The sequence below is a fragment of the Dermacentor variabilis genome, chromosome 7 (genome assembly GCF_050947875.1).
Source record: "Dermacentor variabilis isolate Ectoservices chromosome 7, ASM5094787v1, whole genome shotgun sequence".
Lineage (NCBI taxonomy): Eukaryota > Metazoa > Arthropoda > Arachnida > Ixodida > Ixodidae > Dermacentor > Dermacentor variabilis.
The window spans coordinates 147,298,451-147,325,877 of record NC_134574.1 but is presented as its reverse complement, the minus strand read 5'-3'; the positions used below and the strand labels follow the sequence as shown (position 1 = coordinate 147,325,877).

Here is a 27,427-nt window from a genome sequence, read left to right as displayed (position 1 = left end):
ACGTGGTGAACAAATCCTCAGGGCATTGTCTGCAACGACGTCACTAGTAAGTTGCCGATTTTGGTGCATCGGAATGGCGGCGCCGTACATCTCTCACCGCAATGGTAAAATACTCATTCCGCCATAACGATTACAGCTGGCGCTACGTCGTTCTGTTCCCCCCTGGTGTCCATGTATATTATCCCAAAGGGAGCAAGGTTGCAACTCCCCTTTCCTTTCGCCGCTACTCGCCGAGCGCCATCAAGTGACATAAAATGGCGTCACATGTTCCACCACGCTGCGGAGAAGCCAACTTCACAGACGCGAAGACTGCTGCTATTCGTTTCCTTCACAGCCTTATCAACGTCGCAATTCACCGCTTCGCTAACATGCATAAGATGAAATGATTGACGTCATAACATAGCATGGACATGTGGTGCATCACATAACAACGCTAACATGTATCTGTGACTCACGCGCGGCATGAATGCCATCGTGACATGAATGAATGGCACGACATGCATGAATAAGATTAATTACATGAGAAGGATAACATGATTGACGTCATGATATGGCATGAACGCCATGCATGCATTCATGACGTGAATGACATCATGAGATGGCATAAGTGGCGTAACACGAATTACATGCATGACGTGGCATGTCATAAATGACAAGAACGACATGACGCATGATACGTACGAGCACATACGCAGTGGCTTGAGCTAACACACGGCCTGAATGACGTGCGACTAACAACGTGATGAAAATTCAGCGGCGATTTAACGGTGAATGCGAGAGAAATGTGTTGGCATTACGTCACAACTCCTCGAGGTCCCGAATCCGTTATTTAAACCACGTTCACCACATTGCAAGGTGTTTGCTGCTCGGGATCTCACGCGACGCGCGTCCCGCCTCTTCGAGGATCGAAGTGCACCTGACGGTGGTCCGGAGCAGACCAGCCAGTTGCATCATTTATGCACACCACGTGAGCGAGTGAGTGAGTGTGTGAGTGAGTGAGTGAGTGAGTGAGTGAGTGAGTGAGTGAGTGAGTGAGTGAGTGAGTGAGTGAGTGAGTGAAGAAACTTTATTGCAGGTCCCACGTGACCAGGCTTCGCACACTTCACACACATACACTTTTGTTTTTCTTCCAATTCGACACTCCTAATGCTAACGTATTAAAAGAAGAGGACGGCAAGTACGACCAGCGCGCATTCAGAAGAAGACGAAGAAGGCGTCGCGCGTGTAGCACGCCTCGTGCACTCGCAGCTGACGGCCGCTGAGCATCGAAGCCTTCCTCGCTCCGCTCGTCTCACCGGCAACGCGCCGCCATCCCGGCGACGCACAACTCATCTGCGTCCCCTGACCCCTGACCCCCCAGTTCGCCAGGAGACTTGCCTGAGGCTCCCCCGGACCTCGGGCTAAGCCCGCGCGCGAGTCTGTTGACGTCCCGTCTATCCTCGACTGCCGGATCGGCCCCGGGGTTACCATGTAAGTCTTAAGATTACGTTCCTGGATTGTAGTGTATGCTTCTCAAGCATTTAAATTCACAACGGCTTCACGAAAGCTTCGCGTCAAAGAGATTCGAACGTGTGCGATGAAACGGCATCCCCCCCCCCCCCCCCAACCCCGAAAGTTCACGCCTTTGCTCCTTCTGCGTCCTCTTCAATTCGTTCAGACACAGGCGGCGGCTGCAGCGAGCATCGGCGAGAGATGGCGCTTCCGTCGTGTTTCCAGAAGCCGTTCGTCAATGCGTCCAGGCTGCCCGCGCCAGTACCCGCCCCTCCGACGCCCGTCACGAAGGCCTACGATGACGTCATCCGCTTCATCAAGCAGGGCAAGATCAAGGAGGTCGGTTGAAATTTAAACGAGCATTGACACGTATTTCCGGAGTCGTGCAAATTCTAACGATGACACTTGGCAAGCACACGGAGTTTGGGAAACACTTTTAAGAGGTCTCCTAAGAGAGTAATGTCACGGTAGTAAACAATTATGAGGTGCCTTGAAAGGGTAACGGCATGATATAGATCACTTATGAGATGTCTCAACAGAGTGACAGGGTATTAAACGTTCATAAAAGTGTCTTAATAGAGTAATGACACTATATTAAACATAAATTGTCGTAAAAGAGTAATCCCATGATATTAGACATTGATAAACGTGTCTTAAGAATGATACAGGTTGTCTTAAAATAGCAACGGCATGATATTGAACATTCATAACGTGTCATAAAAGAGTAATGACATATTTCCGACAGTATATTCTTGTGTTTTTTTGCCAAGTGAAGAGGCTCAAGGCCTCTAAGTCCTGAAAAAAGAATGAAAGCTCGGCAAGCCCCAGGTGGCGCGCTAAAATAATATACGTTGTGGTTTTCTGCTGCTGTGATGTCATGACGCCGAATATGGTCATGGGGGAAAGGGACATCGCGACGTTGTTGACACTCGCCCCGGCTAGCTCGGTCGCATGCTATGCTGCTTGACATCCACCCTCACGAGGAGCTGCAGATCCAACCGAGCGAGCCGGAGCGAGTGCAAAGCTGTCGCAATGTCCTGCTCCCATGTGACCACATTTCTGCTAGGGTTATAGAGGTCAAGAATCATCTTTTAAAGCAAAAATTACGAGTATATTATACTATGGCAGGGCTCCTTTAGAATCACGAATTCCAAATTAAACAAGAGGAACATTAAAACATTTTTATGTACGGAAGGGAACCCCAGAACTCAATGAGTATTGGAATGCATCAATGAGTAGCTGTGAGAGGGGTTCATATAGTTAATACAAATAGCAATAAAAGGAGCACTGAAAAGTAGGAGCGGTAAATATTATAGCAAGAAAAGTGACAGAAAAGCGTCTGATTAGTTCAAGTAAGAATTCAAGGAACTTGAAATTGGTATATCAAGGTGGATTTTAATTATATTCTATGAAACGTAAAGATGCTGTTCTAATTCGGTTCTAAGCGAATGAATGATGTTTTCAACTTTGCATTCCTGCATGAAATTGGGGTCTAAGACGCCGAATACCCCCCCCCCCCTCTCTTCCCTAGAAAGAAAAAAATACAGGCCAGCTTCAGAGCGGCCTCAATAATTTCACATCATCATCATCATCATCATCATCATCATCATCATCATCATCATCATGTTTTAAGTCCACTGCAGGACGAAGGCCTCTCCCTGCGATCGATATAATACCTTTTTGAAACTAGTTTGTTTCGTTTCTCAGGAAGTGTATGTTCGTGACGTCATGACGCAGAAGGTTGTGTCACGTGGGGAGCAACATCGTTGCGTTTTTGCACTCCCTCCGTGGTATACGGGGTGTTTTTTTTTTAGCTGCACCAAATTTTTAAAAATTGCCTGTGACAGTTAGCACAATTCTGAATCTTGATCTAAATTTTTCGACGAAGGCGGTCGTTACCTCTACAACAAATCGAAATGCTTAAGTGAACAATTAACGTAGTTACGCTAGTTAATTAATTAATTTCCTTACGGCACATACTTCAATCTATACCAATCGTGGGTATAGTGAGCATGCAAGGCATGTCGACTTGGAATGAACTTCCAAGACTACGCTACCTTCGAGGCCGAAATGCGTTGGCGTTTGTTACTTTTGTGCTTCAGTGCATACAACAGCGCTTTCTTTAAAAAAAAAGTCAATGAAACGATGGCGCATATTTCGAAACCAGTGCCGTTCTCGGAATTCTATATATATATATATATATATATATATATATATATATATATATATATATATATATATATATATATATATATAGTAGGCAAAGAGGGATTCTTCAGGCTACCTTTCAAACGTAAAGAACTTGAGTGGTGCTACAAGGTAAACAGAACAAGTATTTAATTTCGACAGTTTCGATCGGTGGACCGATCTTCATCAGGGTTTACAAAAAAAGCCCTGATGAAGATCGGTCCACCGATCGAAACTGTCGAAATTAAATACTTGTTCTGTTTACCTTGTAGCACCACTCAAGTATATATATATATATATATATATATATATATATATCGGGCAAACTGGCTGCCGCCGTAATGATCCTGCAGGAGAACAATGACTTTCGATAAGAAACAATGGTATCGCGCATTTGTCTGAGCATTGCCGAGTTTGCATGTACGCACGACAATTTCGAGAGGAGGAGACGGAGGAGGAGGAAGAGGAGGTCAATATTCTGGGCCATAACCAAAGAGTCCACTGCGAGAGAGCTGGCGGAAGCGTTTCATGTTGCCTCCAGAGATGAACGCATTCGTAAGCGAACCCTCTGTTACTTTGTTTAGTATACGGGGTAACCATAGGGACCATGCGTGGCATTTTGCGGCGACGTAATTCATTATGCTCGTGTTTCACCGACCATTTTCCTTATTACATTTTATTTTTCGCTAAGTAAATGTGTGTTGCTCCATCGCGCGTGTGGTGGCCGACTCCATATATCGACAATTCCGACGGCGAAAAAATTTGCTGATAGTTTGCGCTTGTCCGTGTCGATATACCCTCTTGTGCCTGTCTGTCTTTGGCGCTGTTATCTTCTTCTATATATAAGCGTTATGAACCAATTCGCCCAGTAACATGATTTTTTTTGTGTGTACGTTATATTAAGACGAAAAAGCCTAAACACCATACCGCGTCAAGAAAAATTAGACCAACTTGGTCATCTTTATTCCTGGCCAAGATGAGTAAACTCGCAGATAAAAAAACAATTTAATGTTATTTGAGTTTTGAGTTGTTATAGTAATTATCAATTGCTTCGCTGAGCTATCCGCAACCGGAACTTCGCTCCATGCGTGTCAAAAATGCCACTGTGTCTTCTTCCTTAACGCTTCCCGCACTAAAATCGGCATTTTGAGGTAGCAAACTAAGCGTGCACCACCACCATCATCATCATCAGCATCAGCAGCAGCAGCAGCAGCCTGGTTCGCCCACTACAGGGCAAAGGCCTCTCCCATACTTCTACAACTACTCCGGTCATGCGCTAATTGTGGCCATGTTGTCCCTGCAAACTTCTTAATCTCATCCGCCCACCTAACTTTCTGCCGCCCCCTGCTACGCTTCCCTTCCCTTGGAATCAAGTCCGTAACTCTTAATGGCCATCGGTTATCTTTTCTCCTCATTACATGTCCTGCCCATGCCCATTTCTTTTTCTTGATTTCAAATAAGATGTCATTAACTCGCGTTTGTTCCCTCACCCAATCTGCTCTTTTCTTATCCCTTAACTTTACACCCATGATTCTTCTTTCCATAGCTTGTTGCGTCGTCATCAATTTAAGTAGAACCCCTTCCTAAGCCTCCAGGTTTCTGCCCCGTAGGTGAGTACTGGTAAGACACAGCTGTTATACACTTTTCTCTTGAGGGATAATGGCAACCTGCTGTTCATGATCTGAGAATACCTGCCAAACGCAGCCCAGCCCATTCTTATTCTTCTGATTATTTCAGTCTCATGATCCGGATCCGCGGTCACTACCTGTCCTAAGTAGATGTATTCCCTTACCACTTCCAGTGCCTCGCTACCTATCGTAAACTGCTGCTCTCTTCCGAGACTGTTAAACATTACTTTAGTTTTCTGCAGATTAATTTTTAGACCCACCCTACTGCTCTGCCTCTCCAGGTCAGTGAGCATGCATTGCAATTGGTCCCCTGAGTTACTAAGCAAGGCAATATCATCAGCGAATAGCAGGTTACTAAGGTGTTCTCCATTAACTCGTACCCTCAATTCTTAAAAAAATAAAGCGTGTACCAAATACTTATATATCGGTATTTGTCGGGATCGAACGAATGCATCGCGAAATGCAATCTTCTTGCTAGATAACGAGCTCGGACACTCGAGCGGTGCAACCGGAGGGTAACCGGCTCGCTTAATTAAGCAAGATCATTCAGTCGGTATGGCCATGGCATTGCGCTGTCTAAGCACGAAGTCGCGGGATCAAATCCCGGTCGCGCATTTCGATGCTGTGCAGAGCGCGGTTGAGATGTCTCCTACGGAGAGACAGTTACTGCGCTGCACTTCATCCCATATTTTCAACCCCATTCTATTAAGAATCTCCTCTCCATAGGTGGACGAAATGCAGAAACCCCCCGTGTACGCATACGTGCTTTGGCTGCACGTTGAAAGAACGCCAGGTGGTCAACATTAATCCCGAATCCTCCACCGTGCGGCGTACTTCGTAATCAGACAGTTTTAGTTACACGTACATAGAGGATTCACGTACTCAAACGTGAAAAGCCTACGTACCATACGTGCACGCCACATCTGAAACGCTTTTAGCTACACGTACGCGACGCAAGCCAAGAGGGACCCCGTAGCTCCATCTATCGGGAAATGTGAACACGGCGGTAGCCAATTCAATCCTGTCGCCGTGTTTCGATGAGAGCCGTCTGCGCGCGCGCTGCTCGCTATCGCTTGTTCGTGATCTTGCGGAACTCCCGCGCGAAGCTGTCTACGTGCGCAAGAAACGCACGCAAAGAATTGGATCTCAGGTACGTCCGTGAGACGCGCGCGCGCCCGCTACGTTCTACGCATGCGCACTGCTCACACGTAGAAGCTCTACTTACGCAAAGCCTCTACGTGCGTGTAACTAAAACTGTCTACCATGTCGTAGTTTCGTCACGTAAAAAGAACAGGAATTTAATTAAATGTAAGGCGCCGTCTATATCTCCCGGCAGCCGGGAGAACTTCCGAAACGATTTTCTCCGGGACCCACCGTGGTTACTTAGTGGCTATGGTGTTGGGCTGCTGAGCACAAGGTGTCGCGGGACCGAATCCCGGCCCCGGCAGCCGCATTTCGATGGTGGCGAAGTGCGAGAACACCCGTGTACTTAGATTTAGGCGCACGTTAAAGAACCCCAGGTGGTCGAAATTTCGGGAGTCCCCTACTACGGCGTGCCTCATAACCATAAAGTGGTTTTGACACGTAAAACTCCATAATTTTTTTTTTAATTTTCTCCCGACTCTCACCTTCTAATGGCGCTAAGAAGTCACGTGACAAACTGCCGGGAAAAAAGACTGCCTGCAGGTGTGCCCGAGAGCATACAGGTGCGCCCTAACCTAACCTAACCTTCCGAGAGCCAATAGGAGGTGAGTAGAACACGTTGTGAGGCTAGTTGGTTCATAGCTTTGAAAAGATGAAGCGCCAACAGAGACAGCACACTAAGAAAGAACAATGACAGAACAAGGCACAAGACGTCTTGTGCTGTCACTGTTCTTTCTCAGTGTGCTGTCTCTCTTGGCGCTTCATCTTTTGAAAGGAAGTGAGTGCCGGGAAACAAAAAAAAATCGTTTCAGAAAATTCTTCCGGCTTCCGGGACATGCAGAGACACTGTCTTTAACGCATTCATTTTCGATCGGCGTGCACGCGCGCGCGAGCGCAGGCCAAGAACATCGTGCGGACTCAGCACTGGCCCATCGACCACCTGAACCGGGGCCAGCTGTGGCTGAAGCTGTGCCAGGGCCAGGTCAAGGTGGGCCCGCCCGACGACTACTACCAGAACACGGTCAAGGAGTCGCTGGACGGGCAGTGGCCCACCGGCATGCCGGCCTTCGCGGACCCGATCTTCGACGAGGCCTACCTGCTCTCGGCCGAAGGGCAGCGGCGAGCCGAGCGGGTGCTGTACGTGGTGTCCGTCAACTACCCCTTCATCACCTACTGCCCGATCCTGCACCCGGTCGTCTGCCTGCTCCTCCACTACCTCACCGAGGAACAGGTCTGCGATAAAGCCACTTCGTAAAGTAGTGCCACGCTTTGAAGAGTGCCGAGTGATATGATATAGGTACCTATAACAGCATTCAGTGCTTGAACATCCGGTCGGTCGTCTGCCTGCTCCTCCACTACCTCACCGAGGAACAGGTCTGCGATAAAGGCACTTAAACTTCGTAAAGTAGTGCCACGCTTTGAAGAGTGCCGAGTGATTGCTACAGGTACCTATAACAGCATTCAGTGCCTGAACATCCGGTCTCCGATAATTAACATCGTCTGCAAGAGCTTCATCTTTGTCATAGAAATCCATCTTGGTGGTGGCTGGTGATGGCATAGTTTCCTACAAAAATTACTCGAGGGAATAGTTAGGCTCGTTTGTTCAACATCTTTCAAAGGGGAGAGCAGAAGTGGCGCGAGAAAAAAAAAAGGCTAGATAGGAAAGACGCTCACTTGCAACCGAGTTAATTATAAACTCAGTTGCAAGTGCAGCGTCTTTCCTGTCCAGCACTATAGAGGGAGCTCTGGCGCTGCGATCGTTTAAAGCCCCTTAAACTTCGTAAAGTAGTGCCACCCATTGAAGAATGCCGCCTCCTCCTCGCGCGCTCTGGCCGAGGCCGACGCCATGTCGCTATTGGCCTAATAACATCACGTGGGCCCTCGCGCCGTGCATCGGCGCCATTTTTGCTCGAGAGGCATCTACGGAGTGGCGAGGAGCGCATGTTGGCGCCGTTGCTACGTTCGAGCAGTGTAGGCGGCGCCACGGTCGAGGAGGGAGCGTGAAAGAGAGGAGAAACGAGGAGGTGTGAAGGCGGAGGAGAGTGTCGCTACTTTACGAAGTTTAAGGAGCTTTACTCTGCGACTCTCTCTCTCTCTCTCTCCCCAAGACCTTGTTTCGTGGCGATGACAATTTTTTTACTGGACGCTCGAGGGCGCATTCCGGCAGACGTCGTGCGGTCCCCGTTATACAGACTGCGCATGCGCGGCTCAAGAGTAGCTGCGGTCCTGTGGGCGAAGAGGAGCGGTAGCGCTGCTATCCCAGTGGCGGAGCAGGAGCAGTTTGGTGACGCCGGGAGCAGTCCGACTCCCGCGCGAAAAAAAAGCGCAGTTGAGAAAGAAGTCACGTCACGCAAACGCGTCGTATCCTTTTAGTTTGCTTGCGTTTCCGTCGTTTTGCTTTCAGCGCGCGGCAGCAATGGCGGCTCATAGAATCGAAGTTCGCCCGAGATTCAGCGCGTATTTAGCGTCGTCACGTGATACACCTTCGCCCTTGCTGCTGCTCTCCGAGCACGCGGAACGTTTTAACAGGGGGAGCGAGCAGTCGGAACTCTTCGTTGCGCTAAGTACTGCTCTGTTCCTCTTTTTTTTTCAATGCGAGGGTATATGCCTCAGGGCATACAGGGGTATGGGATGGGGGTGAATAAGGATGATTAAATGAATGAAAAAGAGATTTGCGGATCTAATGAAGTCCAAGAGGGATCGATGATGTGGTCCCTGCGTCCACGCAGTGTAATCGCTCGGATTATGCGGCGAAAGTCCCGCTGCTGCCAGGTGCCGGGGCCTCGTCAGCTTCGATGCCGGACCAACGCTGCATTGAAAGGCTCTTTGTCCGAGCTCCTGTTCGGCCAATGCAGTGTGCCATTAGAGCGTATCCAGAGACGCTGAGTGCGTTTGGCTGAGAAACCGACAAAGCCAAGCGGACGTACCGTCACGCCTCATTCAATCAACTCGGCAGTGGAACCTGCACAGGGCGACATTCTGCCATTCATGGGCTGGCATGAGAACGTTCGGATTGGCATACTCTTGTGAAGGTTTTCTTTAAGCCGCGAACTTCACAAGCCCCGCGTGTGAAATGTGGGGACTGCCTTGCCGGAAATGCATGAGTATGGTGATTCGTGGCGCAAACTAGGACGAGATAACGATAACTTTGTTGGCTTCTGCAATTCGTTTACGAAAAAAAAAATTATCGGAGGCGAGGTCAGCTGACCTTTGATTCAAGACTGACGCGAGCGGTCTGCTCCCTGCCTCTCCTTGACTATTAGTCCAGTTTTGTGCTGTAACGTTGCAACACTAATCCATTTACTGGACATCGCGTCGGTACGCGAACGTTAACATCGTGTCTGCGCGTATGCACAGCACGTGCCTTTAAAGCTGGCTTCTCCCCATAAAGGGTACTTGTGCGGAGAAGCCGGCTTCTTGGATTTTTTTTTGCGGGGGGGGGGGGGAGGAGGCCACGTTGGAAATGCAGACTGCGCGTGTTCGTAATGCAACAGAGAAGATCACTTTGACGACGGTAAGTTTCGTCTTCATAAACAAGCCGTAACAACAAAGGCTCTTCATCAGAGATTGAGCATTGACCATGCAGTTTCTGAGGCTGGTGCATGGTCTAAAAAGCGCACAAAATCAATTTGCGCTGGTAAAATATTATATCCCTAGCTCTATATTCATTCGCTTGTTGGGAAAGGTTGGTTATGTTTTTAGAGAAAATTTAAGGGCAAACTTACCAATTTCTACCTTCGCGCCCGCAGCCCTGGTACGTCAGTGTGACGTCACGAATTTAACCACAGTATATCTTATTCTCGTATTTGGACTGTTTTGGAACAGGAGATGGCCTAAATCTGCAGATCATGTCGAGCCTCCGATTCCGTTAGAATGCGTACTCGTAGTCCTTCGCTAACCGATAAGCGAGTAACTAGAACTGCCAAAATCCTTGACGTCACAACAGCCCCGTGCTGGTGCTCGGAACTTCAGCGCTTCGCGACAACACATACTTTTTTAAATGTTACTTCTTCTCTGGCTTTCCAAGCCAAAGTGGCCGCTTTGCTTTTGAAGAAGCGCAATTTGCTGATACAGCTTACCTAAATATTCTGTAGTGTCACTTTAAATCGCGAGAAGCTGGGCATTTTTCCGCTAAAAGAACTGCACACTTGGCGCCTTCTTGCGGACGCTTCACGAACCAATTGCGCACCCAGACAGACGTCCTCAATCAGGCAGACGTCTCAAAGCATGTGCGGTTTCTTTTCGTCCTTTCCACTACGTAGATGTACCAGTGCGCATGCGTCGTACCTCAGAAGGCATCGAAGGCACCATATAGTACGCCACTTGAGCCAAACGCGGCAGACGTATTAGGCATCTCAAAGTATGTTAATTTTTTTCCCCTTCTTACTACGCAGACGTACGAGTGCGCATGCGCCCTCATCGAAGGCACCATAGTGCGCCACCTGAGCCAAACGCGGCTCATGTACGACACGTCGGCCCACACGCTCATGAAGCTGACCAAGAACCTAGCGGTAGGTGGAGCCTGCTACGCTACTGCGCCAACGCGTGACGTCGAGCGTACGTCTTCTTCGAATGCAGCCATCTTGTGTCTCGTGCCCATTCGCGAGTGCGCCCTCCTCGTTGCCCTAACGTTTCAAAAAAGCGCACGCTGCGAAGAGGGGTGGAAGATCTACGAACGTGCGGCATCATCCCCGAACGACAGACGAATTAACGGAAGTCTTCATACATCGACCACAGTGACGATGCCGCTTTCTTTTTTCACCTCACTTAAGCTGCGCGCCAACGTCTGTCAGCTCCAAAATGTAGGCTACACTGTAGGATTTTGGAGCCTATGCGGTTCAACTAGTATGTCTGAATAACTAACAGTTGTTTCACAAGACGTCGTAATCTGCAAGCACATAGTGTTTCCTCTTTTCTTTTCTTTAATTCCAGCCATATGACGGCCAATCCGAGAATGAGAGAGGGGTCGCTTAGAAGGCGCCACTTTATCGGTAGTTTGTCACAACTTCCTCCATGTGCGGAATCAAAGCCGTAGAAGCGTTAAGCAAAAGCTGCAGTCGTTTGCAATAAAGCGGGTGGTGGGGGGGGGGGGGCAGGATAGCTACGATACACACGCGCTGAAGCACTGTTTTACAGGACTTAAAAGCGTGCGTACTAAGGGCTCCCTAATTTGTATGAGAACGTGGCGCCACCGCATCGGAACACTGGCCTCCTATGCATACACTTGCAGTGACTGGGCAAGCACTAAATATAAATTCAGGAGGATATATACGGCTCTCAACGCAACTCCGTCATTTATCGCATGCGCAGAAGAAGACGTACAACAAGCTGCTGCGCAAGGTGCAGCAGGAGGAGGACCTGGAGAAAGTATTCCTCACGTGGCAGCTGTGGATCTTCCGCGGGCTTCCCTTATACCACCTGGTACGTAACATAGCCATACGAAGCTACAGCGAACGTTGAGCAAAAAAGCAAAGTTGTGAAGGAACCGTCGACGGTATTTTTTTTTTCAGTGTAAGCGAATAGCCGAAGGCTTCCGGAAAGCTGCTATCTGAGATACCTAGGTAGCGTTTGTCGTTTCATTGCGTAATTCCGTAGTGAATGTCGCTGTCAACCAGCGTACGTTCGTAGCGGTGGTGCATAGGTGGCTGCACGTATAAGCCGATTCATCACATGTGCGTTGTCGCCAGCGGCGCGAGCGCCGACGTGAAAGGCGACTGCCACCAGGTGGTGCTGCTACCACCCGCCTCTCTGGTGCTGGTGCTGCTCCCACCAGATTGGAGGATTGGTGGCTCAAAAGCAGAGAGGTGACATAAGGTTAAAAGGGTAGGAAGACGTATTTAAAGAAAATCGAGAAATTCAATAACACACAACACAGATAAAAATAAAAGGCAAAATAAAAATCTGAGCATGGTGGCAACTGCCGTCGCCCCGTTTCAAAGGGGACGCTCCTACCTTCCATCCATCCATCCATCTCCCGCAGCCGCCGTAGTTGGAGAGGGAGGCGCGGAGGAGGGGAGCGCTGTCCTTCCCGGGCGCTCCACCACAGCATCCAAACCTTCGGACGTACCAAAGCTCTCGCGCGAGAGCAGCACATGCGTCTCGAAGACCTATACGAACGCTTTTTTGAGAAGTTGACGACAACTGTTTTCGTTTCTCCCTCCGAACGCGAGCACTAACATGCCGATTATGACGGATTACGTACGCGAGGTTTCCTTCGTGATAAGCAGTGTTATCGACGCAACACAGCCGAAAGCGCTTCTCACTGGGGTTCTTTTTTTCGTTTTTTTTTTTCGGGCTTCAGGTGCGGACCATGGACTGCTTCCTGATCGAGGGCGTGAGAGCGTTGTACCGCGCAGCCATGGCCATCCTCATCCTCTTCGTCCAGGACCACTCGAGTGAGCCGCAGTCACGTGCCTATAGACCACACAGACCAGGGTGGGGAGGAGGATGTATTCTGTAAGCGTCCACCTAATGGACATGTCCATTTCGTCCGCTGCTGAAGCTCTGATTGGCTGGGCTGGGGTAAGCGTGAGAAGGAGACAGGCGCGCCCAGCCAATCATCACTTCAGCAGGAGACGAAATGGACATGTCCATTAGGCGGACACTTACATAATGCCATCCTCCACCTCCAACCCGTCCGGAAAGATTTAGCTCACACTGCTGACCTCTTCCTTTTAAGTCTGCTGACATGGGGACTGTTGTAGTTACGATTTTTCTTTAATTAAGAAACACCAAGGGAACCTTACCTATATACAAATGTGCCGCGAATAATCTCACGCTCTTTTTTGTTTTCCTCTTGCAGGCGAATATCCCAACGAGTCGATGTTCGCCCGAATGTTTGGAGGAAGGAAGAGCAAAAGCAAGGGTGAGGGTTCCAACGGCACAAGTGAAAAGCATGCAAATGTACACTAACGGAGCCAATCGCATTCCAACACGTATCCTTATGTGCTCATAAAATGACCAAATACTTTAAAAATCATCAACGTGTGCCCTAAAGAGAATAATTCAAAGTTAATAAACGAATCTTTTTCACTGACTATCTGAATATGACATTCTTGTAGTGGATGTGATGCCCACCTCTACAGGTGCGTGACCAGGCCGAAGCACGATATATGATAGGTGCTTCCGATTTTGAAAGATTGCTCGATTTAAAATCAGTCTATAATACCGGATGTTGTTACTTTAATGTGAACAGTTTTTTTAAATTGCTTGTGGGATCGAGACAGCACCTAATCTGATCTTTAAGCTACATATTACTCTTTAAAAAAAATTATATTCTGAGGTTTCGCGTGCCAAAACATATGATTTTCAGGAACGCCGTTGTGAGTCCTCCGGATCAATTTTGACAGCCTGCCGTTCTTTAACGTGCGCAGTAACTACTGGACGAGGTGGGCATTACTTATCCCTGAAATAGTAATTCATAATTGAATAATTACCCATTTTTTCTGATTACCTCATAAACAATTTACTTTAGCGCACATTTTGCGATTTACAAGTGCGAGCCAGTGAGTTCTCAAACAATGCCCATTTAGCACTAGTTGTAAGATCAATGCCGTCAAAGTAGCGCTAAAAATTTCTCTTACCTTTTAACCAAAACGCCCTTTTCTGCACTGCAGAAAAAAAAACTGGCACAATGCCTTTCGCCGCGTGGGCCTATAGCAACTTGGCTACATTTTGTTCTAAGAGAGCCAAACGCTAAACTTGGTCAGTTTTGAAAACTTGTAATGAGCCGTGGCTGCCCAAGTGCGAAAAAAAAATCATGACGCCACGATGACGCATACCGGTGCTGAGATTTTGGCGCGAAAGTTAAAGAAACGGAACTGCGGCCTTCATTTTCTCTCATAATCATCTTATTACCTCGAAATAACGAAAATGTAGTATATGAAATGATACTTTATCAGGGTAAGCTGATTTATTGCTTCTTTGTAGTTTTGATTGCTTCGTTCGTTGCGTTTAACGAACCTCAGCAACTCTGGGGATGCGAAAGCCGGCGCAATGGAGGGCTACGGATTAATTTTGACCACCTTTTTTTTTTTTTAACTGGCACCTAAAGATAAGTACGCGAGGAGCGTTATTTTCCATTTCAACCCCCCCAGCGGTGTAACGCGGTCGGGAATCAAACTTTCAACCTCAAACACAGCAACACCTTGTAGCCACTGAGCAAACTTCTTTAAAAATATATTTATTCTATTGGGCAATCTCGACGGGTGTTTCTTTTCAGTGTTCCTTTAACCGCTTTTAAGTGCCGTGGCAAACTCCAAAAAAAAAAAAGTTTAGAAAAGTGCAAATTCTCAGGACCTGCATATTTCGCGCCACGTTTTTTTTTTTTCGAACTCTTCTTCGGAAATATTTGGCAACCTTTTTACAGAAGTTGCTCAAAATTCACGACGAGTTAACTTGTCATCGGCACGAGACGACGCTCGTTGTGACGAGTTATTCCGTCATCGGCAGTTGAGGGAGGGGTTAAGACTCTGCTAACACTTAAATAAGCCATCCTGTATAATATAAGTCTGCCCCGCTTTAACTTGCAAATCCCTGATTATCCCCATTAAGGGATAAGAAAAGAGCAGATTGGGTGAGGGAACAAACGCGAGTTAATGATATCTTAGTTGAAATCAAGAAAAAGAAATGGACATGGGCAGGACACGTAATGAGGAGGGAAGATAACCGATGGTCATTAAGAGTTACGGAATGGATTCCAAGGTAAGGAAAGCGTAGCAGAGGGCGGCAGAAAGTTAGGTGGGCGGATGAGATTAAGAAGTTTGCAGGGACAACATGGCCACAATTAGCACATGACCGGGGTAGTTGAAGTATGGGAGAGGCCTTTGCCCTGCAGTGGGCATAACCAGGCTGATGATGATGATGATGATGATGACGATGATGATGATGATTCCACATTTACCTTACCACCCATGGCAGCTCCCGGTCCCTCGGGTGAAGGGGGGTTGGACGCGGCCGCCGCCTTCCTGGACCGGATCATATTGTACCTCAGGGACTTGCCGTACAATGTGGACAGTTTCCTCAAGACTGCCTACGGCATACAGGTGCGCACGGGCAGTGGTCACGTGATGAGAGTAGCCACGAATAGGGAGTATACTCACGTGATGTGCAATCACGCCGTATTGTTGTCCTCTTCTGCAGCATCCACGGCGCATGTAGAGATAAGCCGATCAAGATAACGCTCGGTTTTTCACCGTGCTGGCTGCACAGCACTATGTGGCGGCCTTGATAACGCCAGTGATCATACTTCCCTATAGGGAGTATTCACGTGATGTCACGCACGCCATATTATTGTCCTCTCTGGAACATACACGGCCCTGCTGGCCAATCAAGATAACTCTGGGCTTTCCACCGTGCTGGCAGTAAAGCGCTACGGCTGCCTTGATGACGTCAGTGGTCATACTCCCCTATAGGAAGTAGTCACGTGATGTCACGCGAGCCATATTGTTGCCCTCTCCACAGCATCCACGGCGCTGCTGGAGAAATGCGAATCGAGATGACGCGCTGCCTTTCACCGTGCTGGCGTGCAGCGCTATGGCGACATTAATGACGTCATCGAGCCTCGTTGAGCGATGTTGTTTCGGCCTCCGAACAGCATTACAAGACGGGGCGTTTAAAAAAAAGGAAGGCAACGTTGACAATATATCAATTGTTTCTTTTTTTGCATTGAAGAGCGTAGAGTACATGAAGGGCGATATCCAACATGCTTCGCAAAGCCTTAAAGCAGCATCTTGATAGCTGCGCGCGCAAATTCGGAAAGAGGAAGACAAATCTTCGTTTTATCTTCTTCTTCTTTTCGAATTCCGTCTCATTGTCAGATTCGTCATCTTTTAAGTCGTAATTTAGCTCACAGTGAGACTACGTGCTATAGCTCCGATGGCTCACGTCATCAGATGCCATGATTGGCTAACGCCCGTTCAACATTTGTGTACTGGATAGATGTGACATCCGCGCCTTTCTTTAGCGTTGTATAGCACGTCGCCTTCCCAGTTGCGGAGGCGGTCCCAAATGAAGTTTTCTTCTTCTGCGAATATCTAACGACATTGATTAGGCGCCCCTGCTTAACCTTCATTAGTCTCTAGCCATAGCACTCGGCTTCTCGTGTTTACTGGATTGCCATGACGTCGTCTCGTTTAAAGCCCCTCCATCCACGAGCCACCGCCTCGTTTTCTTCAAGGATAGCGTGATATCAACAGGGCATAGCACAAATATAAATGAGAGAAAATCCGAGTGAACCCAGCAGTAGGAAGCTAAATGGTTTTCAGTAGAGACCACGTGGGTTTATGTCCACACGGATAAAGAAGGAGAAGGAAGAAAAGCCGATTCTTTCCACTTCATCACCAGGAGGCGCAACTTCCGCAAACGAATACGGAAGACTCCACCGGTCGGCACTCGATATAAGCAAGAGACGTTTAGAGTATTGGTGACAAAAAAAAAGCAAGAAAGAGATTGATACGTACAGAACCGTTACAGGCATAGGTAGCGTTACAAGGTAGATTCTTGAGAGAATTTTGAGGAAACAGGAAAAGGTAAGGCAGAGGTACACAAAAATGCTTGAATGAAACGCACGCATAGCGTACCTGATTAAATCGAACAGGCTAGGTGACTATTTGTCACCGCCCCGTTACAAGAGGGGATGCCAATAAATCATCATCAACAATACTACGACTGCGACTTCTCGAAACTGCGTAAAACAGTCCTACATTTCGCCAGGCATCGCGTCGCTGCTTGTCGGTGCAGATGAAACGTTTCTTTTCTGTTTTTTTTTCTTTAGCTTTACTCTTTCGTGACTTGGAAAACGGGAAACTGTCGCAAGTGAGCTGCACTGACTCAACATGGGCTCCAAGAAACTGAAAGCACGGAGTCGTTTTTTTTTTTTTTTTTTGAAGCCTGTCGCTATGAAACCTATAAAGGCAAAGGTTGTGGGAAATATGCCCTTAGCACGTGATATATGCAAGCGGTAATTCCTAGCCGCCGAGCGCATAAAAAGCATGGAGGAGAGCAGAGCAGACAACGGGTACGTGGCGAGGGTCGATCGTAGCGAAGGCATCAGCATCAGGAGCTATTACCACGAGCCCAAACAATGGCTCAAAAGGTCCGGCAGCCTGGTAGGGCCTATTGCCCAAGAGTCATCGTGCGGACGGGTCCTTAAACAAGGAGGGGCCGCCTCAGATGACGTTTCCTTGCCGAGGCTACATAGGTGTCTGCATCGTAAAATAATTTGCACCCTTTCAAGTGAATAGGTGTGTAAGTCTGTCTATAACTTAACATCTTTGCATCAAAAGCCGGTGTAAGGGTGTGAGTTAGATAGATTTACACCTCTTCTTTTTCATTTTGAAGGGCGTAAATTATTTTACGGTGTGACGATCATGCTCCATCCAAGTCTTTTGCTTCCACTGCCGGACTTGGTGTAGTAACACACTGTAGAAGAGCTCTCCATTTCTGTGTCTTCTTCACTGCCACGGAAAAGTTCAGAAGGGTAGATGTTCGTGCCAGTTGGCACATCGCCTAAAAAACGAAAAAGAATGCGCGATACACACAATTTAGCACATTGTGTTTTTCTTGCATGTTTGAGCCGCCTTCCATGCTTTCTTCTTTTTACGTCATTTTAAGCTTTGCGTGCAGTGATTTATGACGATCTACTTTCATGGCGCTGGGGAGAGAGTGGGTTTGCCTTGTGCATGCGCCGTGGTCCACTGATGTGGAAGGTTTGCATCGAGTTGGTTGTAAGTTAGTTTTATTTATTTATTTATTTCGGATACTTTCCTGGCCCGAAGGCATTACAGAAAGGAGTGGTAAGTGAAAAAAAGTCCATAATTATACAATAATAGGTATTCCAAAACGGCAGAAAATACAGCAGTCTTGAAATTGCCAACGTCAGAAATGGCAGCGATAGAGGGAGGAAGGTCGTTCCAGTCGGCGCTGGTTTTAGGAATAAAAGAACCATGACACATTTTTGTTCTAAAATATGGGACACCAACTTTAAACATGTGATCGAAACGGGATGAAATGTATGAAGGGCGAGTAATAAGATGATCCTTTAATAGTGGGTTGTGGTGATACAGCCTGTGGAAAAGACACAGTCTAAAACATGTACGGCGCAATGAAAGCTCCGGTAATGTAAGTGTGTTTTTCATGGAAGTAATGCTGGCGTAATGGGAATAGTTAGATAAGATGAAACGTGCTGCGCGATTCTGGATGGATTCTAGTGTGTTTATCAGTGTGATTTTATGGGGATTCCATACGGTGGATGCATATTCTAGCTTTGGTCGCACTAATGTTTTCTAGAGGGTAAGCTTTATCGGCATAGACGCAGCAGAGAAATTTGGACGCGAGTATCCAAGAACCCGGTTAGCGTTATTAGTGACGTGTTTGATGTGCGTATGCCATGATAAGTTACGTGAAATATGGACACCTAGGTATTTGTACGAGTTGACGGATTCAAGAGAGGTATCGTGAAGTAAGTGAGTCAGTTCCGTTGTTCTCGTTCTGTTCTTTCAGTCCTGCGCGCATATCGCGCTCTATCTTAACTTTTTCACCGAAGATTGAACCGCGCATGTAGGAAACGTCGGGCCTGATTTCCGTGCACGTGCGCGCGCAGGGGGTCAGCGCGAAGGTGCTCAACGATCAGTTGCTCAAGTCCGAGGCGTACGTGCGCGGACACCCGGGCAAGCGACTGCTGGGATCGCCCTCGGAGACCGGCGCCTCGGCCAGCCGCCTCGAGATCACCTCGTCTTTACTGCCCATCAAGAAAAGCAGATACGGCGCCTCGGGCACCGTACCGGTCGGCATAGCCCAGCTTACCAACTTCCACTCGGAGATTCTCAGCCGCGACCAGGTGCGGGCGCGCGACGACGTGCAGGGCGGTTCACTGCGAAGGGGCACAGCCAGACGGCCTGGAAGCTATACAGTAACTGCAGAAGTGCTAATGCTCACTTAGCTGGTACCAGCAGCTGCGGAGTACAAGTCGACGTATACATACAGAATGGGAACGCTCCGTTTCGGCATCACGGCAGACGTGCAAAGCTCACGTGCTGGTACCCTGCAGCTGCTGCGGAGTACAAGTTGACCCTTGGGGTATAATGTGAAACGCTCGGTCGACATTCCATGACGGCAGAAGTGTACGCGTTCAGTGATCACGTGCTGGTACCAGCTGCTGCTGAGTACAAGTCGACGTGCTGCAGAAGTACGAGCTCAGTGCTCACACAGCAGATACCAGAAGCTGCGAAGTAAAGGTCGACCCACGGGGCACAAATAGGAAATGCCCGGTCGGCATTCAATGACAGCAGAAGTATACGCTTTCAATGCTTACATAGCTGGTAGCAGCAGCTGCGTAGTACAAGTCGAACAGGGTGACCCGGCCTGTATATAACAGCGCCCAGTCGGCATTCAAGCAATGATGGCTGCAGGAGAACGAGTTCACTCGCTGGTTCCAGTGGGTGCAGACTATAAGGCGATGTATATACGATGGTCCGGTATAAAAGAGAATGACTGGTTGCGGATTCAAGCGTTAACAAATGCAGAAGCGTTTCTCAGTGTTGCTTACCTCATTTACTATAGCTATGTACGGCGCAAAAGGCGACATGCAGGGTGGTCTAATATGAAAAGTGCGCTTGGCTGGCATTCAAGCAACGACGTACGCAGAAGGTACGAGTTTAATCATCTGGCACTTGTAAATGTGGCATGCAAGGCGACATACAATGTAGCCTAGTATACGTGAACGGCCAGTGACTGTAGAAACAATGATCGCTGCATAAGTATTAGATCAGTGTTCACTTGCAGGTACCAGCAGGTGCTGCATGCGAGGCGATGCGCAATGTGGCTCTGTATCAATAGGAAGGACCAGCCGGCTATCAATCAAAGAACAAAGAAGTGTGCGCTATATGCTCCTCTTAATAATATAATTAAGACCGGATACAGGGTGGTACAATACGAAAGGAAACACTTAAAATACCATTCAACCAATGGTGAGTGCGAAAATGCGAGTTCGTCGGCTAAGGCCCAAGCCAAAGTCAGCATGCAAGAGGAGAGTGGTTTACAGACATGGCAGAACGGCACCACGTATCGCACCCTCGCGCAGGGTGTACGTGAAGGAAAAGGGGGGCGAGTTTGAAGCCATCTGTGTCTGTGCACCTCCGCATCATGGTGTAGTTCAATGGTTGCATCGCCAGGTGTCAATCAAGCGCTTGTATTATAGGCGTCACGCGTGCACCATCGCTTCAATGTTTGCAATCATTCTAATGTAGTTCACGCTATTGAAAATAAATATGCACATTTATCGATTACTGATATGAGGACTCTTGCGTCAGTCGAGTGATGCGTGACTCTAAATGTAAGTTTTTCTCAAGATTTGGGGGACACTTTATAATTCATGACGTTACATTCAGCGCCATGCTCCTCAATTAAGCGGCAGCCGTTCAGGAGTCAATTACACCCGGCAACTATATTTGCGCCGCGAAAATAAAGCTAGGGGGGGTGGGCGGCTTTATTGCTTTCTTCACGTCCATTTCCTGTCCGGCTTCAGTCGATTAATAATGTAAGCGCACGCCTGCACAGTGAAGGTTATCTACAAGAACATCATCTATGGCACGTAATACGACCTCGCCAAGGCATCTGCACACACGTTAGCCAAGTGATGCTTGCTGAAAACTAAATCGTGTAAATGATCAATCCACAATGCCAGCCGACACGGCGAGCGCGCGCAAATGTGCGATCGGTCGAAATGGCCGCCGTCTCGCATCGAGATGTTGTAGCCCGAGCTCGCGTGGCGCATGAAAAAAAAAAATAGCTGTTGTATTCGCATAAAGCCGCCACTGAAGAGGCTCGCGATACCATGTTCAGATCTCTCGTGCCCAAAGTGCCACTGAGGCAGTTGCTTTTGCTCGTGAATCGCCTCTTGAGCTGCACATTGACGAACTCCCTTCGCCAGGCTAGATATTATGCCCCTTGGTGGAGCATCCGTAGACTGCGGCGCGATATACTTGTGCCATCTAGCATGTTCTTGGCGAAGGATGGCCGTTGCCTCCGAGATTTTGGTCCCCATCTTTGCGTCTCTTTCCGCTATAGTAATCTCTTTGCGTACTTCCACATATGGCTCCAAGAGGCTGCAGTCAATACGCCACAATTCAGTGCAAATAATGGCGTAAGTAAAATAACAGTAGTCCCGCGCCATGTAAACTGTTAACTTGATGCGAACAAAGTTCAGTATTTGAGAACATCTCGGAGGCGCATATGACACACAAGAGGCTTCAGACAAAACGCTTCACGAACCAGTTTAAAGAATAAGTACAAAACTTTTCTATCACAAGTAGTGACGCTGATGGGAGGAGTGATACTGCTTTAAGTCGCACCTGCACTCGGGACTACATATGACTTAGCCAATGAACACGCATTCTGTCGGCGCCCGCTTTAATTGCTGGCCTCTGCGCAGATGTGCGTCTTGTGGACCTGGCTGCCGGCGCGCATCACGATGTTGCAGCCTGAGCTCGTCTACTCGACCAACGAGCACGGCAGCAGCCTGACCAACTTCTACGTGCATTCGGACACCTGGGAGCCCACGGTGTTGGTGGTGCTGACGACGCGCGGCGAGCGCTTCGGCGCCTACTGCTCGACCCGGTGGCAGGAGCGCAAGCAGACCTACTTCGGCACGGGCGAGACGTTCCTCTTCACCTTCTCGCCGGAGGCCAAGCGCTTCGCCTGGGTCGGCGTCGGCTCGTCGCGCGACGTGCCCCACTCCGCCAAGCTGTTCATGTCCGCCAACCAGACCATGATTCTCGTCGGCGGAGGGTACGCGTCTGGGCCTCGCCCGTCTCACTCGGCACGCCTAGACGCTCTAAAGAATTTTACATCCTTAATGGTGGTTTAAGGGTGTTTCCTTGTCGCACTGTAACACCCTTACCGTCAGGGCCTTGAAAATTTATAGAGGACAACAGCGGAGCTCTGACGAGACGTGCGGTGACAATAGACGTAGTTGAAAACTATGTAATCATTCTGACAGCCTTTGGGCGCGCAGAAATATCCGACAAGAGAATTTCGCAGAGATAGGAAACTCTCCTGTAGGATATTGTAGGATAGGTTAGAGCTCCGCTGTCGTCCTCTATAAATTTTTGTAAGGCCTTAACGGTAAGGGTGTTACAGTGCGACAAGTAAACACCCTTCAGGCTGTAAATGTTTAGAGTGCGTGCTGTAAAATGTTTACACCCTTAAGGTGGTTTTCTTGTCGCACTCGTAACACTCTTACCACTAAGGCCTTACAAAAATTTAGAGGAAGACAACGGAGCTCTAACTAGACGTGTGATGACAAAAGGCGTAGTTGGACACTACGTAATCACTCTGACAGCTTCGGGCGCACACGAATATCCGACAAGAGCATATTTCACAGTGAGAGATATGAAACTCACCTGTGGGATATTTCTGTGTGCCCAAGGCTGTCAGAATGATTACATACACTCTAAAAAACGTTTACACCCTTTGGGGACATCTTGTCCCCAAACAATAATCGTCATCTACCTTGCTGCAGCGTTTCCTCTCTTGAAAACTCGGCGCTCGCTGGCTTTCCTGTAGAGAATGTTGTGTCAAGATGATAACGCGCAAGCCGTTCGTGACTAGGCAGTGCCAGGCTCGCAGCGTTAAAGAAAGGAAATGCGGGCAAGATTGATGACGATTATTGTTGTGGAACAAGATACGCCCCAAAGGGTTCAATTTTTCTAAGATTGCATTGCGAAGGGTGTAAAAATGGTGTACCTTGTACACTTTTTGAGCGTTCTAAAGGCTGCACTGCCTATTCATGTATCGACAAATGGAGTGCCGTCAACTCCCTTTCGGAAGTTCGTCTCCATAATATTTCAAACAAATCTACGTTTTAGGCGTTATTGCTGCAGTGACCACAGGATGGTAAGAACTCGAATTAGCCTAGACCTGAGGAGGGAACGCAAGAAACTGGTACATAAGAAGCCGATCAATGAGTTAGCGGTAAGAGGGAAAATAGAGGAATTCCAGATCAAGCTACAGAACAGGTATTCAGCTTTAACTCAGGAAGAGGACCTTAGTGTTGAAGCAATAAACGACAATCTTGTGGGCATCATTAAGGAGTGTGCAATGGAAGTCGGTGGTAACTCCGTTAGGCAGGATACCAGCAAACTATCGCAGGAGACGAAAGATCTGATCAAGAAACGCCAAGGTATGAAAGCATCTAACCCTACAGCTAGAATAGAACTTGCAGAACTTTCGAAGTTAATCAACAAGCGTAAGACAGCTGACATAAGGAAGTATAATATGGATAGAATTGAACATGCTCTCAGGAACGGAGGAAGCCTAAAAACAGTGAAGAAGAAACTAGGAATTGGCAAGAATCAGATGTATGCGTTAAGAGACAAAGCCGGCAATATCATTACTAATATGGATGAGATAGTTGAAGTGGCTGAGGAGTTCTATAGAGATTTATACAGTACCAGTGGCATCCACGACGCTAATGGAAGAGAAAATAGTCTAGAGGAATTCGAAATGCCGAAGGTAACGCCGGAAGAAGTAAAGAAAGCCTTAGGAGATATGCAAAGGGGGAAGGCAGCTGAGGAGGATCAGGTAACCGCAGATTTGTTGAAGGATGGTGGACAGATTGTTCTAGAGAAACTGGCCACCCTGTATACGCAATGCCTCATGACCTCGAGCGTACCGGAATCTTGGAAGAACGCTAACATAATCCTAATCCATAAGAAAGGGGACGCCAAAGACTTGAAAAATTATAGACCGATCAGCTTACTGTCCGTTGCCTACAAAGTATTTACTAAGGTAATTGCAAATAGAATCAGGAACACCTTAGACTTCTGTCAACCAAAGGACCAGGCAGGATTCCGTAAAGGCTACTCAACAATAGACCATATTCACACTATCAATCAAGTGATAGAGAAATGTGCAGAATATAACCAACCCTTATATATAGCTTTCATTGATTACGAGAAAGCGTTTGATTCAGTCGAAACCTCACCAGTCATGGAGGCATTACGGAATCAGGGTGTAGATGAGCCATATGTAAAAATACTGGAAGATATCTATAGCGGCTCCACAGCCACCGTAGTCCTCCATAAAGACACTCTATATGTCATCATTGAAAAATACGTCATTGTAATGTGCCTTTTAAAACATCGTTCTGCTGCTCTGTGAGCACACCTGGCCCTTGCACTATTAAAAAACAATAAGCTCTTTAAAAAGTTTGCACACTTTGGGGCTTAACTTTCTTGTCACGCAGCGATAATCGTCATCTATCTTGCGAACCTTTCCTTCCTCTAACTTCCAAGTCACGAACGGCACGCGCATTGACCAGCGTGACGTAGCATTCTCGATGGAAAAGTAGCGAGCGCAGAGTTTTCAAGAAAGGAAAGCCAAGCAAGACAGATGACGATTATGGTTGTAGGACATGATAAATTAAGATGACTAGTTGGTGCTGATATCCGATATTGGTGTTGGGCTTGTCTTGTCGAGTTGACAAGGCCCAAAGGGTGTAAACTTGTGTAACAGCGCACATCACATGTTAACCTGCTATTCCGCAAAAGGTTAGTAGATGGAGAGTAAGTTTGTCCGCAAATGTTTTGCCGTCGGTGGATTGACCGGGTTACCGGAGGCATATACGGTAGTGGCAGTGATGGTGGCGCCACCTCGTTGGCGGAGCTCGACCACACAGAACTGTTAACAGTAACCTAATTTATTCTACTCCGTTGCTGGTGTAATTTTTTTTTGGCAACGGTGCAGTCGTGAACACGTCACACTTTAAATGTGTTGTTTTTTTCGGCAAGGACGCTCGTAAAACACGAAAACGTGTCCACAAGGCATTGTGTCTAGACGAAGCATCGCAAGATGTCACTACCATCGTGCGGTAACCCGGTGTTACACAAATGACATTGTATGTAGAGATATACTGGACGCGCTAAAGTTTTCTGTTACGTTTACGGACTATGGAAGTCTATAGCTGCAGAAAACCTTACGAAATTTACCAGCCTTGTAAAACTGAGTCAACCACATCATCACGGGTAGTCAACCGAACGTTATTTTGGTTAACCTCCCTGCCTTCTGCTTTTTCTCTTTCCTGCTACATCGTCACGGCTTTGTGCGCAGGAACGGCATGGGTCTGTACATCGACCAATCCCTGGAGAACGGTCGCAGCGAGCACTGCGACACGTTCGACAACGATCCGCTAGGCGGCGCCAGCGACTTCGTCGTCAACATCTTGGAGGTCATCGGCTTTGCCTGACCTCTTATGGTCCGCTGGCCGCGAAGATCGTACCGAACCATCCAGCGTGCTGGGCGGACAATTTGTGAACAATTCGCGCGTCGTCGCTGCACCTCATCGGCGACGACGGCGATTTTTACGCAATTACAGGACGATTAGCCCGCACGGCGTTTCTGCAGTGTACACTCGGGCGCCGTGTGAGGACGTTGTCTTCCTCCATTTTTTTTTTCCAGCAGGCGCAGCTCTATGCTGCCAGTGCCAAAGACGTGAACTTATACGCTGGTAGTGTTACGTCATCTTCACTGCTCCGCGAAGATAACATTGTATAGGGTTATTTTATTTTGTTTAGGATATTATTTATTGTGTATATACCGTATGCCGATCTGTGCTTGCTATGTGCGCGTGCATCCCAGATACAGTGCGAGCTGACGAAGACGTTCGATGTGCCACGTGTTACCTGCTGCCCGCGGGGACGATCTCGCGGTGTCGTCGTTTTGCTGGAATCGTCGACGTGCAAGTTTTTTTCCGCAATTAATCTTCTATGCAAGAAAGTTCGTATCATTACAAAACTGCCGAGTTCATTGCAAATTGCACGTCAGCTTGCGCCTCGCTCGCGAGGTCGTGATGACGTCACTGTTGCGTCACTTTGGGTGTGCAATCGCGCATGCGCGCTGCGCGCCAGCGCGCGTTTTTGGCAATAGCATTGTATACGCTCGCTCCTGCTCGCTCCACATGCTGTCTGGTAAGGTAGCTTTCATGTGACGTCGCGGTCACAGCTCTCAGCCCAAACATGGTGGCCACGATGACGTCAAGGCACCGTGTTATCAAGCGCACATTGTTTTTTGACGGCGACTGTTTTTCACCGGTTTATCACTGTCATCGCTTTGTCGTTCGGTGCAAGACGCGCCTGTCATGCTGTGATGTTTCTTGCTTGCGCCGCTTCTCGACATGCTATAAAATAGTTCTCCCCCCCCCCCCAAAAAAAAAAAATTAAGATGACCGTGATGACGTCTGCTGCGCAAACTCTGTCGAGTGGCCGGCTGTGGACTGCGATAGCGTTAACAGCTGCTGCATCGCGGTAGCTGCTAGGCTCCACTAATGCGTGGTCTCATTGCTGCGTCGGCCTATGCATTGTTCTGCGAAAAAGGGCGGCCAAATCGGCCGAGGCAAGGTTGCTTCAGACTGTACAAGAACTGCACTTTCCAAACTCCTTGACAGCTGTTCAGTTCTAAAGAAAAAAAAAAGACTATTATCTTAGTCGGCCGGGTGTCAACAGAAGTAAAGCTCGCGCCTCCTCTAGCTGTGTCGTTCACAGCTTGAATTGAATTCGTGGAATGTTTAATGCTAGTCAGGATTGCTTTGCAAATTAGATTCCGGTTTTCTTTCTAATTCAATTGTGGGCTTTTGCATGCCAAAACCACGATTTATGAGGCACGCAGCAGGTGTGGACTCCGAAAATTTGCGCCACGCGCCTAAATCGCCTAATTTCGATGGGGCCGCATTTCGTCCCCATAGAAATGCGGCCGCCGTGGCCGGGATTCGATCCCGCGACCTCGTGATTAGCAGCCCAATACCATAGCGGCTAAGCAACCATGGATTTTATATATATATATATATATATATATATATATTGTTTGGATCCCACCGATGGCATCGGTTGTTTGGATCGCACCGCTGGCGCGATCGGTTGTTGGGAACTCGGCGCTGACGCCCGTGGTTGTACCTGGGTCGCAAGCCCCAAGGGTAGCGTTGGCCT

General features: G+C 48.0%; 1 protein-coding gene across 1 annotated transcript; it reads left to right on the top strand.

Moving 5' to 3' along the window:
• Positions 1–1,232: 1,232 nt before the first annotated feature.
• LOC142588128 (GTPase-activating protein skywalker-like) lies at positions 1,233–26,602 on the top strand. Its single transcript, XM_075699610.1, has 11 exons — positions 1,233–1,470; positions 1,658–1,830; positions 7,348–7,680; positions 10,844–10,960; positions 11,760–11,870; positions 12,751–12,844; positions 13,252–13,314; positions 15,369–15,493; positions 19,051–19,287; positions 21,880–22,235; positions 25,557–26,602. Exons 2-11 carry the CDS (start codon positions 1,693–1,695, stop codon positions 25,690–25,692), a joined length of 1,710 nt encoding a protein of 569 aa, XP_075555725.1. The 5' UTR covers positions 1,233–1,470; positions 1,658–1,692; the 3' UTR covers positions 25,693–26,602.
• Positions 26,603–27,427: the final 825 nt, after the last annotated feature.

Bases quoted from the DNA above. Each gene is read 5' to 3' on its own strand.
- LOC142588128 (XM_075699610.1), top strand. From the start codon at position 1,693: ATGGCGCTTCCGTCGTGTTTCCAGAAGCCGTTCGTCAATGCGTCCAGG. The intron at 11,871-12,750 runs GTACGTAACATA...TTCGGGCTTCAG, and splicing joins GGCTTCCCTTATACCACCTG to GTGCGGACCATGGACTGCTT. The intron at 15,494-19,050 runs GTGCGCACGGGC...GTGCGCGCGCAG, and splicing joins AGACTGCCTACGGCATACAG to GGGGTCAGCGCGAAGGTGCT.